The sequence below is a fragment of a genome, unplaced genomic scaffold, assembly GCF_019419815.1.
Source record: "Pyrus x bretschneideri cultivar Hongxiangsu unplaced genomic scaffold, Pyrus_bretschneideri_v1 Contig4, whole genome shotgun sequence".
Lineage (NCBI taxonomy): Eukaryota > Viridiplantae > Streptophyta > Magnoliopsida > Rosales > Rosaceae > Pyrus > Pyrus x bretschneideri.
In genome coordinates this window covers 5526511-5544841 of record NW_025999723.1, presented here as the reverse complement: position 1 = coordinate 5544841, position 18331 = coordinate 5526511, and the positions used below count along the sequence as shown (strand labels likewise).

Sequence of the window (18331 nt, the reverse complement as noted above, 5' to 3'; positions counted from 1 at the left end):
CTCGTTATTGAGTAAGAGCAGAAACCCTTGTATTTTTAAAGCAGCTTTGTTCATTTGGTAGTATCCTTAAAAATAAAATAAAAAAATAAACGAACCGAAGACAAACCTTTTATATAATATAAACTAGAGCAGCCGTCTATTTACTCACGCAACTCCTAAAACTTTTTCTGATTGAATGGGTCACTGACGTTGATTTTTTTCTTTTCTGAACTACAGGCTCATGACTTTTAAGACTCGCAAATAAGATAGTGGAGGAAATCTTGGATCCCATTTGCATAAAGTAATTCTGATAATGGAAGAAGCATAGTCACCAGATCCTTTTTTTGGAGGATTCAATGCCTTTTTTAACTATATCTATTTATCATATATCATAACGGTTAGAAATTATTTTAAATATTTTATTTAAAATTTAACACAAATAGTATTTCATAAAAATTGATCATAAAATTTATAATAAATGGACACGATTAAATAATCCTCTAAATTCTTACAAAGTAAATCCAGAGATGATTCTCATTCCTGATAATGTATTATCATACTACTTCGATCTCTACCGATTTTTTTTCACATTTTAATGAGTAATATTTTGACCTATTACTGCTATCGTTGTCAAAAAAGAAAAAAACATTCATAGTTTGTTAGAATACCCTTTCGTTTTTTTTTTTTGTTTTTTGCTTATTGAGTTGGGCTCTGTCTACTTGGATTTCCTCAATCTCTGTTGGGTTTTTGCCTTTTTTGGATTGGCCCCGTGCAACCCCTTCTTTCGTTTTAAATAAATGTTAATTTGTGACAAAAAATAAAATAAATATTGTTGGTAGAAATGTCAAGTTAAAATAGAAATAGTCGTAAAAATGTGTTGAGTCCTTATATGACGACGTGGGTTCAAATTCTTTCAGTGATTAATCTAACAAAATCAATTGTTTAACAAAAAAAAAAAAAGGGAACAAAACAGTTTTGATGCACTATTTATATGTCATTCTTGTAGAACACCAAATGATATGAATGATAAAATGTGTTTAACCAACCCATCCAAAGATTGGTTTGAGGAGCCACCTTGCTTGAGGCAAAGATTTGCCTTCTCCATTAGCTTCAAGGCTCTATCTCTCATCTCTTCCCCTTCCTTCTCCACCATTACTTTCCTAATTGTTTTTTCAATCACACCTCTCTCAATCCCATCTTCCATCTGCAACCCGACCTTCCAAACTTCACTCGCATATCTTGCAAGAACCATTTGATCGGCGAAACTTGGCGTACAAATCATGGGGACCCCCTCACAAACACTCTCAAATGTAGAATTCCAACCATTATGGGTCCAAAAAGCTCCAACTGCCGGATGGGCCAACACTTCTTTTTGTGGCGCCCATTTCACAATGTGTCCCCTCCCGTTCAAAGTCTCCACAAACCCACTAGGTCATTGTTCGAGGCAATTCGATCCATGGACTAAATCAGGTCGAACCACCCACAAGAAGGGTTGGTTGCTATTGCATAGTCCCCAAGCTATCTCCAAAAATTGAGCTTCTTCCATTTTGGCAACGGTCCCAAAACTCACATAAACAACTGACTTTGGTGCTTGAGTGTTTAGCCATGAAATGCAACTTTGGTCTTGTGTCAATAGGCTATTTGAAGAAGGGGAAAGGGAATACTTGTGAAATGGGCCTATTGGGAAAATCGGAGTATTGGGTAGATATTCGTGGCGTATTTTGGCCAGTGAAGTTTCTTCAAGGTCTTCAAAAGTATTGAAAATCAGTCCATCTGAGGCCTGAGTTTTACTTGACACGTAAACAACGAACTCAAAATTTTTATCGGCATCGTACCCTTTGACCACCGGAAGGTCTTTGACTTTGAGAGGTGGAAGCTCCTTCACCAGCTCTTCTAGTCGAGAATCTATTTGGAAAGCAATAACTAAATATTAGTTGTCGCATTAGTATACATGAATTAGTAATATCATGTGACTGTGCTACACATAAATTTTTCGAATTGAGTGATATGCAATGTTAAGAATGAAATTGCTTGTACGGTTGAACCTTGTATGGGAAGGTAACCCTTTTCAAGCAGAAGAGGAAATGCAGAATAAACAGCAACGCAAGTGGCACCCTCGGTCTTTAGCACAACCCTTGGGAGCTTGAGGCTCTCAGCAACAGGTTGTGTGAAGTCAAAAATAGCATCAGAAATTAAGCAAGCAATAGGCTCCTCTGAGTTAGCGTCAGCAGATAACAAGCTAGCCAAGCGTTCGAGGAACGGTTCAACACATTTGACATTCAGAAGAGAAAAAAGATGGAGAATGTTATTGGAGGCCGCCTCGGATTCAGATAAGCCGTCAGGGATTGAGATAAACGTGAAGTGTGGATGGGCTGATGGGTTGAACTTGTGAGCGTTGAAGTTGGTGTGGATAATGGTTATGGAGAAGCCTTTGGTGTGTATAATGTTGGCCAGTTGCAGCATTGGGTTTATATGTGATGCAGGACAAGGCAAGGGGAAGAGTATCACTCTCCGGTGTTTGCTCTGCTCCATTACAGTGATTATGTGGTTGCTTGGCTTGAAAATGTTGTGACTGATCGATGACAGAAGTTCTTTATTTATACTAGCTAATTGGAAGCTAGGGCATATGTCACAATCTCTGTGCCTAATTTTATGAAAGAGTTTTTGAACATTAGTCCTTGTAAAATATTAGAATTAAAATAAATAAAAAAATGGTGCTAGATTACATATTCAATTTAATCTCTTAAAGTGTATTTTTATTACAATTTATATTCTATTTTTGTTATTTAATGTGTATTTTTATTTAATGTCTCCACATTAAAATTTTAATTTTATTGATATGCACATATTAGTTCTTTCAATTATAAATGAACATAAATGAGAAATATTAAAAGAAATTAGTGACACACAAATATGTAAATACATATAAGTGTACAGAAATGACAGAACTGAAATGTTTGTACCTACATATATTATAATGAACCTAAATGTATTTACTGAAATGTATTATATTGAATTAATGTACCTAAATGTCAATACCGAAAGGTATTATACTGAATTAGTGTACCAGAATTTACGTACCAAAATGTATTATATTGAATTAGTGTACTTATATATTTGTATCGATGGATATACAGAAATATATTAAATGAATTAATGTGTCTAAATGAAAGATTATACAAATTGTATTGGAATGTATTATATAAAAGAATTAGTTTACCTAAATGGAGACGTCTCCATCAAAATATATTATGATGAATGAAATGAAAATGAAAATTAAAGGTAATTATACATTGAAAATAGGGAAATAAAACACCAAAATGTAATTAATAAATGAGATGATTAAACGTATCATGGACTAAAATTAGATTTCAATTTTACACAAAGTTATAGTCTAAAACTCATCATTTTTAAGAATTAAAAATGAAGTTTTTTATATTATAAATCAATCTCTGACCCTTTATCTCCTACCATTACAGAGAGTGTGCGTGTTAGGCTTGTGCTTTTCTTTACCAACCTGCTGCATATATGGTTCAGTTTCACAAATAAAGTAATTGATAAATTAGTTCTTCTCCTGTTACGTGTCTAGGGAGAGTGTTTTTAGGGTATGTTTGTAAAATCTTAAGCTTTTCAAGGAGCTTTCCGAAAGGGAAAATCCTTTGTAAACTCTGTTTGTAATTTTCTTGTTTTAATGAAGTATTTTTACTTGAGAGCTATGAATGCTAGAAGAATCTTAATGAATTGAGGTAAAACTCTCAAACTTAAATCTTACACCTACCTTAATGAAGAAGCCGTTGGTCCACAAAACAGTCTATAAATTAAGGGCACCGGTGGTACCTAAATACTTGAGAGGCCGCTGTTCCGCACAGCAATTTATAAATTATGAGCCTTGGTAATAATAATAATATAGAGTCTTAACGAAGCACTTTTGGTACTGTTCATTTTTAACGTTAACGACATTTTAACTCTAAAAAGTCATTTTTAGTACTATTCACTTACAGCATATTTTTGTCAGTTTGTTTAAAACTCAAAGTTTTCATGTCATTTTTATTAGTTTTCCTATAATATAAACCACATTGATTGATTAAGGTCCCAAACTCTCGTACTTAAATCTTACACTTAAGGCCATCTCCAACCGATGGTTGGCCAGAGGGCTCGTTTTAGCCCTCTGGCCCTCTAAGATTCTCTAAGATATTAATATTTTAATGAACAGTACAGGGCCATATTTGTCTCCGTCTCCAACCGAGGGCCAGATGGCTCGTTTTAGCCCTGCCACAAAAAACGGTCTCCAACCGAGGGCCAAAGGGCCATAGGGCCAAACATAATTTATTATTTAAAAACTACAACTTAAATTCAAAAAAAGGGCTAAGTGACGTCAGCTAGCCGTTGGATTTGAATTTTTCTTTTGCTATAAATATGGTGGATATTGGGCTATAATTCACATAACTTTGAATTCAATCTATTTCAATTCAATCTCTTTCAATTCAAGTTTGCAATGAATTCCAACTTTGGATCCTCTTCGGATTCCAACTGGGGGTCCTCATCCAATTCCAAATTGGAAGCAAAATGGGCGCAAATGAGCCGAGAAGATGAGGAGTGTGATGAAGAAGTTCAAGTAAGGCGCAACAAACAAAACATGGCAGCAGCCATGGCTGCAGCCATGGTGTGTCAGCCAACTGAGGAACAATCTCAATGAGGTGGCTCTATTGCTGGTCGCTCTTACAAACCACGAAACAGAGCGATGTCGCATGCTAATCTGATGAACAACTACTTCAACCCCAACTCGGTGTACACAGAAGAAGATTTCAGACGTCGACTCCGGATAAGGCGTCATGTCTTCAAGCGTTTACTTCGTGATGTCTAGCAAGTCAATCCATACTTTCGACAAAAGCTGGATAGAACAGGCCGCCCTGGTTTCTCACCTCATCAGAAGGTTACTGTTGCACTTCGAATGATGGCATATGGCTCCCCAGCTGATTTGATGGATGAAACCCATGGTATATCTGAGTCTACATGCCTTGATACTCTTCAACAATTCTGTGACACAATTGTTCAAGTTCACAAAGACGAGTACCTCCGCGAGCCAAATCAAGAAGAACTGAATCAGCTCCTTCGCAAAGCTGAAGACCGTGGGTTTCCGGGCATGATAGGGTCATTAGATTGCATGCATTGGGATTGGAAGAACTGTCCCACCGGATGGCAAGAAGGCTTTAGCGGAAGGTCGAGAAAGTCAACTGTTGTGTTAGAGGCGGTTGCCTCATATGACACATGGATTTGGCATGCTTTCTTTGGAGTCCCTGGATCCCAAAATGACATTACAGCTCTTGGGCGTTCACCCTTCTTCAATAACTTGACGAAAGGTAAAGCACCTCAACTTCACTACTACATCAACAACCGTTAATACAATATGGGGTATTACTTGGCAGATAGCATCTATCCAAAGTGAGAGACACTTGTCCAAGCAATTCCAAACCCTAGGAATGACGCAGAAAAGTTGTTTACCTTACACCAAGAGGCATACCGGAAAGATGTTGAGAGAGCTTTCGGTATTCTACAAGCACAGTGAAAGATTATTAGCGAACTAGCAAGAGGGTGGAGTCGAGAAAATTTGGACTCCATCATGATGTCTTGCATCATATTACACAATATGATAGTGGAGGATGAGGAAGATGAGTATATTGATGGAGAGTCTAATGACGACCAAGAAGATCCAAATAGGTCAAGAATGGCTCGTGCAAAAATATATGATGGGCCTAATTTGCCTTTCAATCCAAGAACTGGTAGTATCTCTATAAATGAGTACATGAGGCACTATAGAATGATATGTTCTCATGCCACAAATAAGTACCTACAACATGATCTTGTTGCACATCTTTGGACCAAAAGAAGCATGGAGTAGGCGTTTAAGTTTTATGTTATTAAATGTTTTTTTAAATGTTGTTTAAGTTTCATGTTGTTAAATGTTTTTTTTTTACGTTGTATAATTTGTATGTTGGTCAATGTTATTTAATGTTATTTCATATTGTTTCATGTTGTTTCATGTTACTTAATTTAATTTAATGTTGTATAATGGCTTAGGAAGTTATAGGAAAAAAATATAATTTAAAAAAAATATCAAACAAATTTTGTGAAATAGAAGTTATAGGATAAAAATAGAATTTAAAATAAAATAAAGCAACTATGTGAAATAGAAGTTATAGGAAAAAATGGAATTTAAAAAAAATGAAACAAATTTTGTAAAATAAAAGTTATAGGAAAAAATAGAATTTAAAAAAAATATTAAAAATAGAAGTTATAGGAAAAAATTTTGTAAATAAAAAATAATAATAAAACTATAAAAAAAAAAATTTCAAATGCAATGGCTAGCTGATGTCAGCTAGCCATTGCATATGAATTTTATTTTTCTTAAGCATAAAACCGACAGGAATACATTTATATAAATAATATAAACGTATTCCTGTCGATTATAACCGACAGGATTCCCAGTATTTCTGGCCAACCCTCCAGCCCTCTCCGATTCCATGGGGCCCTCTCAGATTCTAAAGCCCTCTGGCCTAGCCCTTGGTTGGAGACGATTTTCGGACTATTTTCAGCCCTCTGGACCCTTCGGTTGGAGATGGCCTAACATAATGGAGAAGTCGCTGGTCCACACAACCACTGTCGGCACCGTTAAGATGAGCAATAAACCTCATCTTTATGAAGGCGACAACGAATGCACCGGTGAGGAGCTTTGATGCGTTGCAAGCTTGCGGCGTATATGTTCTTGATCAACTAGTCTAATTCTCGTCTAATTAACTCTTTTTTAAGTTTGGTAGAATGAGGAGCTCCCAAGTCTAATTAACACAAATGTCAAAAGAAAAGATGGAATAGCTGATGGTGATTAAATTGGGCTGGTTGATGGTTTATTTCGTTGGTTGGGTTTTTGACCTTTTTGCCCTTCAAATAGTGGTTACATGAGCGTACATGACCACTTTTAATGCTAAAATGGACATAAACTAGACAGAATAACCAATAGTTTCGCAACAACAAATTTCAGGGATGAGGTTGATTAATTTTTAAATTATAAGATCAAAATGAGAAGTTATGCTAACTTGAGTGACCAAAATAGTAATTACAATGTATATAAATTATAGATATAGGTAAGGCTCCCCATATATAGTATTGGTTCGATATGGAATAATGGATTTGGATACCATTATCATAGCAAAAATATATAGTTCAATACAAATATTAATTAGAATAAAATTACGGTATAAATTTGGTATGGTACAATTGATAATTCAGTGGTATGGTAATTTGATAAACAAAATTCACCCCATATTTCCAGCTGTATTCACGTTACTGTGATAATAAATATGTAGAATATAATGATTTCAGTTTCTGTTATGTTTTTCTCTATTCGAGGGCGGTCCAAATCAAAATTCTCCCAATCCAAGATTACGAGCTAACAAGGGATTAGAATTAGATCATGTTACCGAAAAAATTTCTTAATCCCTAATACTCTCACAACTAATATAAATATGTCAACCTCTCCGTGATAAGGTAGATTTTCAATTATATGTTTGAGAAATGCGTTTTCTATTCAGTAATTTTTCTATTTACTTTCTGCGAAAGAAGTTAAAATACAAGGGAGGGTATTATCGTCATCTTACATGCGCGCACCCCCTTTGACTACCCCATTACCATGGCCCAACAAAAATTCAATCCCTTCTCTCCTTCTTGCCCATTATCCTACGCACCCTCAGCACCCTCTCCACTCGCGCACGTTAGCACAGAGACGCCTAACCTCATGGCTTCCTCCCGCCCTCCGCCGCAGAAGCCTCTCGATCTCGACCTCACGATCGTCTCCGCCAAGCATCTCAAGAACGTCAACTGGAAGAACGGCGACCTCAAGCCCTACGCGGTCTTCTGGGCGGACCCCGACCGCCGGCTGGCCACCAAGTCCGACGACTCCGGCTCCACCTGCCCGGTCTGGAACGAGCGGTTCACCGTCCCCCTCACCCTCTCCCTCCACGACTCGTTCCTCACCCTCGAAATCTTCCACTCCAAACCCTCCGACACTCCCAAGCCCTTAGTCGGCACCCTCCGGGTCCCACTCAAGGACCTGCTGAATCAGGACGACTCGACCCGAATCCGGACCTTCCAGCTCGTCCGTCCCTCCGGCCGTCCCCAGGGCAAGATCCGCGTAAAGCTCGCCGTTCGAGAGCGACCTCTGCCGCCAGATTACCATATTACCCCTCCTCCTGGCTATTTTTACGGTGGTGCCCCTATGCCCCCACCGCCTGTTCGCGACTTCAGGTCATACTCGCCGTCGCCTTACAGCTCTACTTTACAAGCTTCAGCTCCTAGTCCATCGCCTTCGCCACCGCCTCCGCCTTACCATTACAGCTCCTATTCCGATCCGTACTCGAGTTACTATCCCGCGTACTACTCCAGCGCGCCACCGCCTCCACCAAGGCCGTTCTTCGACCGACCGGTGAACTATGGCGGGCCTAGTGGGACCGGTGGACCTGGTGGGCCTTCAGCGCCATTGGACTACTCGAATTATGATCAGAATCAGAAGCCCAAGAGTGGGAAGATGGGATTGGGCACCGGATTGGCTGTGGGCGCAGTGGCCGGAGGTCTTGGTGCACTGGCATTGGATGAGGGGTTACGGTATGAAGAAGATAAGATGGCGGAGAGGGTCGAGAATGACATGCGTGAGCGTGATGAGTACAACAATTATTGTGCCGATTACTGATTGAATCGTGGTTTAGGTACGCTTTAATTACTAAAGCGCAATGGTAAACGGGCGGTTTCACAATTCACACTGTATATTTATCTGGTTTTATGTGGAATTTGTTTTGGATCTTTGGATGGTTGTTGCTGAATGAATTTAGACAAAGATTTAAACTTTGTTGTTAAGTCAGCGTTTCATTTAATGAAATAAATGCTGGTTTGCTATTGAAATTTATGCGGAGCTCGTAATGTGATTAGTTGATTCGTTTTAATCGAATGAGTGTTTATGTATCGTGGAATGAATTTTGTGTTTGATCATTCTTGGAATGAATCGTGTGATTGATCATTCTTGGAACGAATTCAGCGATTGATCATATTAGAATGAATCGCGCGCGATTGATTGTCTTGGGGTGAATTGCTTGATTGATCATCTTGGAATGAATTGTGTGATTGATCCCGAATAGTTGGTACAGTTCCGGGTTTGGTTGTTTGATTTACTAGCGATGATCATCGCTAAGGGTCGTGTTTCCGGAGGGGGTTTGGAACTGTATGTTCCAGGAGCATGCTGAAGCTTTATATACAGAGAGTAGTTTTTAGCATGGTAGAGGAAATCATAGAGTTGGATGAAAGTGCCATTTAGGATGAAGAGGAATGCTAGCCTCAGTCGGCATTGAGCTTTTGTTTAGATGATTGAATCACTACAGTCAGGAAGGCCGTGATTTTAGTTTTCATGCTGAAGCTGGATATTGATTCGAGGTTATCTTACGGTCTGTTTTATAGCCATTTCGTTTTTAGTTTTTAATTTTCCTCGTTTTTGTCTATCTTTAGCACAAAAAATGAAATTAAAAACTGAAATCGGATGGTTATAAAACGGACCCCTAAGTGTTTCGTCTTCCTACAACTGATCTTATATGTGGTGCAGCAAGGGCATGCTTTTTGATATTTGACGGTTCGTTTGAGCTTCTGTGATTGACATTTAGGGTATGAATTCGCTCCATTCGTACTAACTTCTCATGATCTTGACGTCGAGTTAGTGAAGTCTCTCAGATCCAATATGAGGATGAAGAGTTGGGCTTTATTGTGGTAGTTGATCCGATTCCGATTTTGCAGATGCCGATGGTCTATCGGAGATGGCGAGGGAGGAACGGGCGGCGGGATGGGTGACTAAGAGGAGGATTTTGAATCTCTAAATTGATGACAAACAACTTATCGATCAAGTACTGACTGCATATCGATCAAGTACTGATTGCATATCGATCAAGTACTAGTGACTTGTAGATCGACGGTTGACGTGATATTGGCTGGATACCAACGATAATAACAACTAGATAGACTTTCGGGTTGTAACTTTTTGTACCGAATAATCAAAACCCCGGTTGTAATAAGATAAAATCAATTTTCATTGTTAACCATTCGGTTTTTTCGTTTTTTTTTTTTTGGGCACAAAGAGAATAAATTGGTGTCGAATCGATCCATGAGATTTAAATTTAGGATCACTCACTTATAAACGAAGAGTAACATCATTAGACTGTATCTCAAGTACCTATACTTTTTTTCCCCCTTAAGCTCTCAATGTTGAAGCTACGTATTTTCTTAAGCCGACAGCAGCCACGCTGCGTATCTGGGCCCAAAATCAACTGAACACTCTATTTTGGGCGTAGCCGAATGGGCTTATCATCAGAAGGCAGACTCCATGCATAAGCCACGTGAGAAAGAATGCGTCGCTGAAGCCCACGTGATTGTCAAGGCCCTTTTATTAATATATTATTATTTTCTTGGCACGTTGCATAATAAAGAGTGAGGATCCTCTTTGTGAGGATACAGGGATCCTTAAATCACATCTGTTTATCACATCACAAAGAAGATCTGGCGAGGATCCTCTGTCCGTAATAAAAGGGATAGTACTTGCACCCTTCCATTGGGAGAATTGCAAGATCCCACTATTTATAGGGATTGGATCCCATATGCATTCATTTTATGGGAATTCTAGATATCCTCACATCTTAGTCATTCATCGTGTATCGTACAGTCATAAATTATTTGACTTTTTTTATTTAAAATTAAACACAAATAGTATCTGACAAAAATTGGCTGTATGATGTACGATAAACGGTTAGGATGTGAGGATCTCTAGGATCCTTACAAAGTGGATCCAGAGAGGATCCTCTTTCCTATTTACAAATAATGTATCTTAAACGTATAAATTTTATAACCAAAACTATTTAATTTATTAACTTAATTTGGTTATCTATCAAAATGATTTGAATTTGAGATTGTTTATATATCCAAATGTATAAAATAAATTGACGTGAGTATTAAATAACATATTCATGATGAATCGTTCATTATTTGTTATAATTGGATAACAAATGATCTCTGGTTCAAATGAATCATAAACTTTAAAAAACTAAACAGTTTCGACTATGAAAATTTATATGTTAAAGATATGTTACTTGTAAGAAATAAAATATTTGTATTCCTAAATTGCAAGTTTATCAAAAAAATAAATAAAAATTCATCATTACAAACATAGAATATATGATATCTACTTAGCTTTGCCTCTACTTTTATTTGGGAATGTTTACAGATTTTGTAAAACCACAACCACTCGAAATGGACACGACAAAAACACATATTGACACATCCCCACCGTATATCGGGTTCGATTCTACCGTAGCACGATATTGTCCGCTTTGGACTCTAATCACGCCCTCAAGGTTTTGTTTCTGGGAACTCACACGAGAACTTCCTAGTGGGTCACCCATCCTGGGATTGCTCTCGCGCGATCTCACTTAACTTCGGAGTTCAGATGTAACCCGAAGCCAGTGAGCTCTCAAAAGGGTTCGTGCTAGGTAGAGATGGAAATATATATATATATATATATATATAAGGCTTACATGATCCACTTCCCTGGACGATGTGGGATGTTACAATCCACCGGGGCCGACGTCGTCGTCGGCACACATCCAACCAGAGATTGGCTCTGATACCAAATTGTCACATCCGTATCCATGCCAAATCCCTAAACTTCCACTTGATTTGTGGTGTTAACGAAATCATTTTGACTAAGAAAAAGCTATATATTATTTTTGTATGCAAATTATTGTCTCGCATGTATATGAAACACAACTCGTTTATAAATTAAAAATAATAAAATATGCAGACATGTCATATTATTATGATTTGTCGTCTATGCAAGAGCATAATAACTCTTATCACAGCAAAGCAATTTATTTTCTTATTCCAAATGAGTGGAGCATAGACTAGATGAGGGAGCTGTTTGCAGATACATTTCCAATTCCCCAGCTGATATGGGTGTTGAAACGAAATCATGGTGTCCAATCTACTTGTCCCAAAAAGATCTTGGAAAGAAAGCTCAAGTGGAATCGGAACTGAATTCCAATCCACTTTGTTATCAAGAACACATCTTTCTTCTTCTTTTTTTTGTTTTTTTTTTCCTTTTTTTTTTTAGCTATATGTATACAATATTGGATGAATGATGTTAGAACTTAGACGTGATTAGGCTAAACAAAGTTGGCTTATCCAGTCGTGACTCGTGGGGGAGGAGAACATGAACATCTTCTATCCCCTTTCAATGTATGTGTGTATGTATAGACGTAAGATTCATATTATCTTTGTTGTTTTTTTTTCTTTGACTTAGATTGATTGTGAAAAGACAGATTAAGACATACAGAAGACAAAACAGACTATGTGATCAGATATATACAAGCTATTGTATTATTTCTTCGTTCAAGACTAACATATAATTAATATTTTTTTCAAATTTTAGTAGGGTATATGATTTATCTCAGTTTGATTAATCAAAAGCTTGCTGCTTGGGATTATTGGAGTTTTTTCTACTCGTTAGGCTAACAGAATTGCTCATCACTGCTTGCTACATTCTTCATTTTGACACGATTTTGTCCGTATCCTCCTTTTGTTCTGAAAAAAGAGAAGGGAAATGAGCTTCTCCGGTGGATCCGTCTTGTTCCTGTTTTGGTTTGAGAAACCTCATGACCTTATTTCATATTTATTCTTGGAAGAATATAATGATTAGTGAGCTTATGATGCCCTTTGGGTGTTGTGCTTCTTCCTAAAAAATGAAATCTATCGATTTATCTTCACAAAACAAGCATGAATATAAGAAAAGATATATGGATATTATTCATCAAGAAGCGATTACAATATGTTCTTAGATCTAACATTTTGGTTATCATAGCAACATTGTGGTTCTTTTATGCTTTCTTTCCTGCAATCGATCGTTCTTTTAATTCGTCATATACCCTACTAAAATTATACTCCCCCGACCGACGAAATATGTTTATTTGGAGATTTATGTTTTTTTGAGTCTTATTCTATATGTTTTTCTAGCTAGATTTTTCCGTTAATCGCCTGTCGAATCAACGGGACTTGTAATTACATATACTTTGAGAAGAGCTAGCTGTCACACGCAAAAGCAAAAGTGTCAATTTCTGCTGTTGCTGCTTCTTGGTTAAATTAAGTGTGAATTTCTAGTTTTAATTCGAATAATCAAGCTACAATTGCCATTTCCTTTATCTGTTTCTAGCTTTATACTTTCCGTGATCTGAAACATCTGTGTAGATATCTATCTAACCTTACGACTTTCTGTATATATAGATACCATGCACCAACAACAAAACTGCAAAAACTTACCAGTTTTATTCACCTAATTAATAACATGCTGTTCTTTTTTGGACCACAACGCTGCATGGTCCAGGGGTGAGCAAAGAACCGACTGAATGAAACAAATCTGAATAATATCGTACACTTTTAAAGTAAAAAGTGTAATCTCGAACTGAAGCGAACCATTAGGAACATGAAACACTGAAAATTTGGTTTCTCCACTAGTTTTAGTATAAATTAATTTGTTCGGTTGTAGTTTAAAGGTAAAACTTATGCAAACTGAACAGTCTAACCCCTACTGCATACTAATATTGCTATTGCTAGTTAGCCTTTTGTTTTCACCGTCCCACCGCATGCTAATATTGCTATTGCTAGCTAGCCTTTTGTTTTCAACGATAACATGCATGCATTTAGGAAATTCACGGATCCTGTACAAAGTATAATGACGTTCATTATCATGACCACAATTTTCTTTTTACAAGAAACGATAGAATTATTTTCATTCATCAACAAAATTAGTACAACGGTGTTAGTCGGGTACCTAGCTTCAGAGAGTAATAAATTAATCTAGAATGAATTTGCACAATTAAGCAAATTAGAGTAAACCCTATACGGCTACTACAAACACAAACATACCGACATCACCAATATAAATATGCGCAAAATAATGATAGACACAACAAATCTTTACCAAAGAAGACTATATTGGCCACACTAACGAGAGTAAGACCATATCAAGTCATCGTTGGAAGACAAGACCACATTATCACTCCATGAAGACGACAACGTACAATCATCGCAAAAGCGCAACCGCAACAAGACAATGTACGCTACTCCGAAAACGGAACCACTGACCGACTCATCAAAGTGGAGGACAAGGATACTCTATCCAATTATTTGAAGTAGAAATTGTTCTTGGTGTACCAATTTGTATGCCTACCCTCACTAATCAAGTGCCTTGTTAAAAAGTTCTTGATCGTCAAATATGTACACATTGATTATTTCATGTGATTGTATTCAATTATTACGCTACAATTTTTTTAGTGATGATTTATTAATTACATGAGATTTCTAAGTTTTGTTGAAGAATGAAGTTTTTTTTTCTTTTCCCAATACTAGAGGAGATAGAGCACTATTACTTTGTGATCGTGAAATGTCCTAATCCAAACTTTTTATCTCGCCATCTGTCATCACTTAAAAACCCTTAGAGCTTGAAGAATGACATATTTTCTATGCAAGTTACATCTTTCTCCTTCCATTATTGAGTTGATGGAAGTTACTCTAATAGAATTTCCTATTTATGCTATGATCAATTATTTCGCGAGCTATGCAACGAAATTGACAAGCAATCAAAATTTATCAACAATCCAAGCGAATATGTTCCTACTGCAATTTGGTCACACATTCAGAAGGCTTTCCTACAATTTTTAACACACCTCAAGGTAATTTGAAATATTTCTTTCGTCTATGTATGAAGTATTGTATTGTTGTTGAAAGTAGTTGGTAGTCCAAGAACTCTCTATACGAATAATATTATTTTTTATTCTTCAAACAATCAATTAAATAATATATCATTTAACCATGGATGTAATAATTCAGCGACCATGAACAAAATTTATATGTAGTCAACGGGAAAGGCTGAGGTTCAGAGTTGGTTTTGATTGTCGGAATGCAATTTGTATGAGTTGATGGGGGGTAACAATGTGACAGAAAACGACCATGTCCGGAGCATCACCTTTTCAATAATTTGAGGTTCATGCTCTTCGAATATTGGAGAAAGATGAGTGTGGTTACTGTTACTTATTTTATTTTATTAAGAGTATAATTGTGTAAATCTTAATAGATTGTACTTAGGATTATGCTCTAGATCTTTTGTATTGTACTTTGTATTTTTTGTTGAACAAGGAAGCCCGCTATGTTTATTATAAATACATGCACAAAGTGGTAAGAACTACCCACAAAAATTTCCCAACAATCTTCTCTCTTTCTTCCTGTGCTGCATTTTCTCTTTATTCCCTCACTAAAATAGACTTACAATAGTTACGTACTTATTCTTGGAATCTCAAATATTCCTTTAAACTAAAATCTCTGTTAATTATTAGATCAGTTGGACAATGAAGCCCTACAAACCTGGGTCACCATGCTGATCATCATCCAAATTACGTACCTTAATTAACTACCTTCTTCCCCCAACTACCTCTATACTCTTCAACCAACTTAACAATCAATTTTCTGTATATCATCAATATAATGACAAAAGATAATCATATGAGGGACATTAATTCACTACTTGAGCTTTCATTATAATATGGGTCTATATTACCCTCCCCTTTATTACTTTTGCTCAATTTTTATTGTAAACTTTGATACAATGATCTAGGTAGTGTAGTTTCGTTTTCTATAATTTTTCTTTTTATTTTCCTTCTAATGATCTATATTCTCTCATGTACCAACAACACTACACTACATAACACGCCTCCTACCCAATCACGAGTGTATGGTGATTGTTTTCTCTATAGTGACGAAGAGGCTATTATGATTGTGCATTGAATACGTCTGAGATTCTCTCACTGTACAGAGTTAATTATCAACTAGGCCTTTTATATATTATCAAAAAGGACTTATCACTTGATTGATCATTGTTTATGCTACTTGAGACGCAAGAAGATTTATCCCTTGATTGATCATGAATCTATACAATGTATGGATGATTTCATCATTTGGAATAAAATTTAAGAAATACTACTCTCAATCTCATCAACGACAATGATACGTAATGGTGGTTAAAATGAAGAATTAATAATTAAAGATAATAGTAAGAAGAAGAAATTAAATGTCTTTGTCTCATGGCATCGGCCGGCCGCATGCAGTTTGGTGGGCTGAACCTTTCAGAATTGTGGGCGCTTCTTGGCCGGCCGAGTGAGGCGATGCCCTAATTCAAAGAACGTCAACGGGGAATATATTTAATTCACGCAGGAGGACTGTTCCAATTTTTTTGCCAAATAAACCCACCAGGTACATGAACGTTAATAAAATATTAACAAATATTTGATATACTTTGTACTGTAGACATTTTGACCTTCGTCAATGTGTTCATGCTCATGCATAAAAAGACATAAAAGGAAACCCTAGAAAATGGTCACGTCAAAACAAAGACGTTAGTGAGAATAAAACTGGCATAAATATTCTTTGAGAAACGATGTTTATTTTTGGTATTAGGGTCGGTGGCATGAATAACGCAGGTACTTTGCTCTTTCATTTTATGTGCTTTGGTTCAAATGCGTGGTACTCATCATTTATTAAACGTTTGTTTAGAAGTATTTTTAAAATAATTAAAAAAAATTTTGTAAAACTGAACTTGGGTTCTAAAAGCAAATGCTTTTTGAAAGAAGTACAAGATATGTGTTTCTTAGAGAAAACACTTCAAGTGTTTTTTCAGAATCCACTTGAATTTTTACTAAGGTTTGGTATAAAAAAACATTTTCACAAAAAATGTTTTCGACCATTTTAAAATCACCTCCAAACCGACCATAAATAACTAATAGTGTTTGTCCCCAATGGTACTTCATGGACTCACAACTTAATTAAGTAATTATAAGTGTTTGTTCTCAATGGTACTTCATGGACTCACAACTTAATTATATATTAACATTTATTGTTTCTCTTTTTATGAAAATTTACGAAGGGATATGTATATGCGGTCAAGCTACAATTGGAAATTCAATTGTGAATTTTATTTGTTTTTTTTCTTAATCTGTGCGACTAGAAATTTTAATTATGAATTCGTAATTTATTAATGTAGTTTTATATATGTTATACTTGAAGTCAATTAACAGGTTTGATAAAATATGAGAAAAGTCATAGAAACAAGGGAACTTTAATGAAAAACTTCCGGTACTATTCACTTTAACGAAAAATCACATTTTTACACTAAAAAGTCAATCATGGTACTATTCACTTTATCCTTTATTTTTGTCCTTATTGTTAAAGCTCAAAGTTTTCAAGCCATTTTTATTAGTTTTCCTTATAAACAAACGAGATACTATCGAAATTTATAAAAAATCACTCAACTAATGAAATTCGGGCCCACTTGAGTTTTGAATCCTGAATCCATTCTTATGATCTATATGTGATAAATTACATTGATTTGCATTTGTTTGATACATATAGATGAAAAAACAATATTTGATGGTGACCTTTAAAGAGAATCAAGGATTTTAATTATAAAGTAGTGTACTCTACAATTAAGGTGGATGCAAATAATTTCAAAATAAATATAAAGTAAGAGGGGGATTATAGTTAGCACATAAACCCTGAACATACCAGAGAAGATAATTACCATAAAAAAAAATTGTAAATATAAGTCCAAAATATGTAGGAAAAGGGTGAGGGTGGCAAAGATAAACGTTGTTGTTGCATTTGTGCTTCATTGACTCATTTCTTTTGCTTCTTCTTGATCTTCTTTCTTCTTTTTTTTTGTTTTTTTTTTTAGTCGAGCGATAACGTTAGTAAATTAAATGTTAGCTTAGCCATCGACAATGTTTGAACCAACGGCATCATGCAAGAGCATAACACTTTTCCACTACTGTGGTAAAGGGTCACTTGCTCTTTCCTTTTTCTTTTAGGCAGAATTAAAAGTTTTGGTTGCACCCAAATACACAAAAATACATGCGAGATAATGTATTTGTCGACTCAAAAAATAGTGAGATGTTACAAGAATATAGTAGACGTAGGTTATCTATCGTAAAGATAAAATATAAAGAAGGTAAGGTTGTAAAAAAAGAAAAAAAAAATACACAAACACGTTTAAATCACTTTGGTCGAGCGTTTCATATATGTCAATAAATCTAAGTTAGTCTCCATTTTATTTTGTCCATTACTGTGTTATATACAAACTGGACTGTGGTGATTGTGATGGTTGCTGAATTGCTTGGTTCAAAAATTTAAATGTGTTGATTGGAAACGCCGAAAAATACTTTGTGTACACATT

The 18331-nt window shown here is 36.0% G+C and overlaps 2 protein-coding genes and 1 pseudogene across 2 annotated transcripts; 2 read left to right on the top strand and 1 right to left on the bottom strand.

The window, feature by feature from the left end:
• Positions 1 to 950: 950 nt before the first annotated feature.
• Positions 951 to 2511, bottom strand: LOC125468748 (annotated as a pseudogene).
• A 2209-nt stretch (positions 2512 to 4720) lies between these two features.
• On the top strand, positions 4721 to 5409 carry LOC125468710. Its single transcript, XM_048564952.1, has 3 exons — positions 4721 to 4806; positions 4879 to 5199; positions 5406 to 5409. Exons 1-3 carry the CDS (start codon positions 4721 to 4723, stop codon positions 5407 to 5409), a joined length of 411 nt encoding a protein of 136 aa, XP_048420909.1.
• A 2239-nt stretch (positions 5410 to 7648) lies between these two features.
• LOC103942460 (formin-like protein 20) lies at positions 7649 to 8932 on the top strand. The gene has a single exon (XM_048565568.1). It carries the CDS (start codon positions 7664 to 7666, stop codon positions 8717 to 8719), a length of 1056 nt encoding a protein of 351 aa, XP_048421525.1. The 5' UTR covers positions 7649 to 7663; the 3' UTR covers positions 8720 to 8932.
• Positions 8933 to 18331: the final 9399 nt, after the last annotated feature.

What these genes read in the sequence shown, in the direction of transcription:
- LOC125468710 (XM_048564952.1), top strand. Translation starts at nt 4,721, where the DNA reads ATGTCGCATGCTAATCTGATGAACAACTACTTCAACCCCAACTCGGTG. An exon ending in AGACGTCGACTCCGGATAAG is followed by an intron (nt 4,807 to 4,878) that starts GCGTCATGTCTT and finishes AAAGCTGGATAG; the next exon opens with AACAGGCCGCCCTGGTTTCT.
- LOC103942460 (XM_048565568.1), top strand. Translation starts at nt 7,664, where the DNA reads ATGGCCCAACAAAAATTCAATCCCTTCTCTCCTTCTTGCCCATTATCC.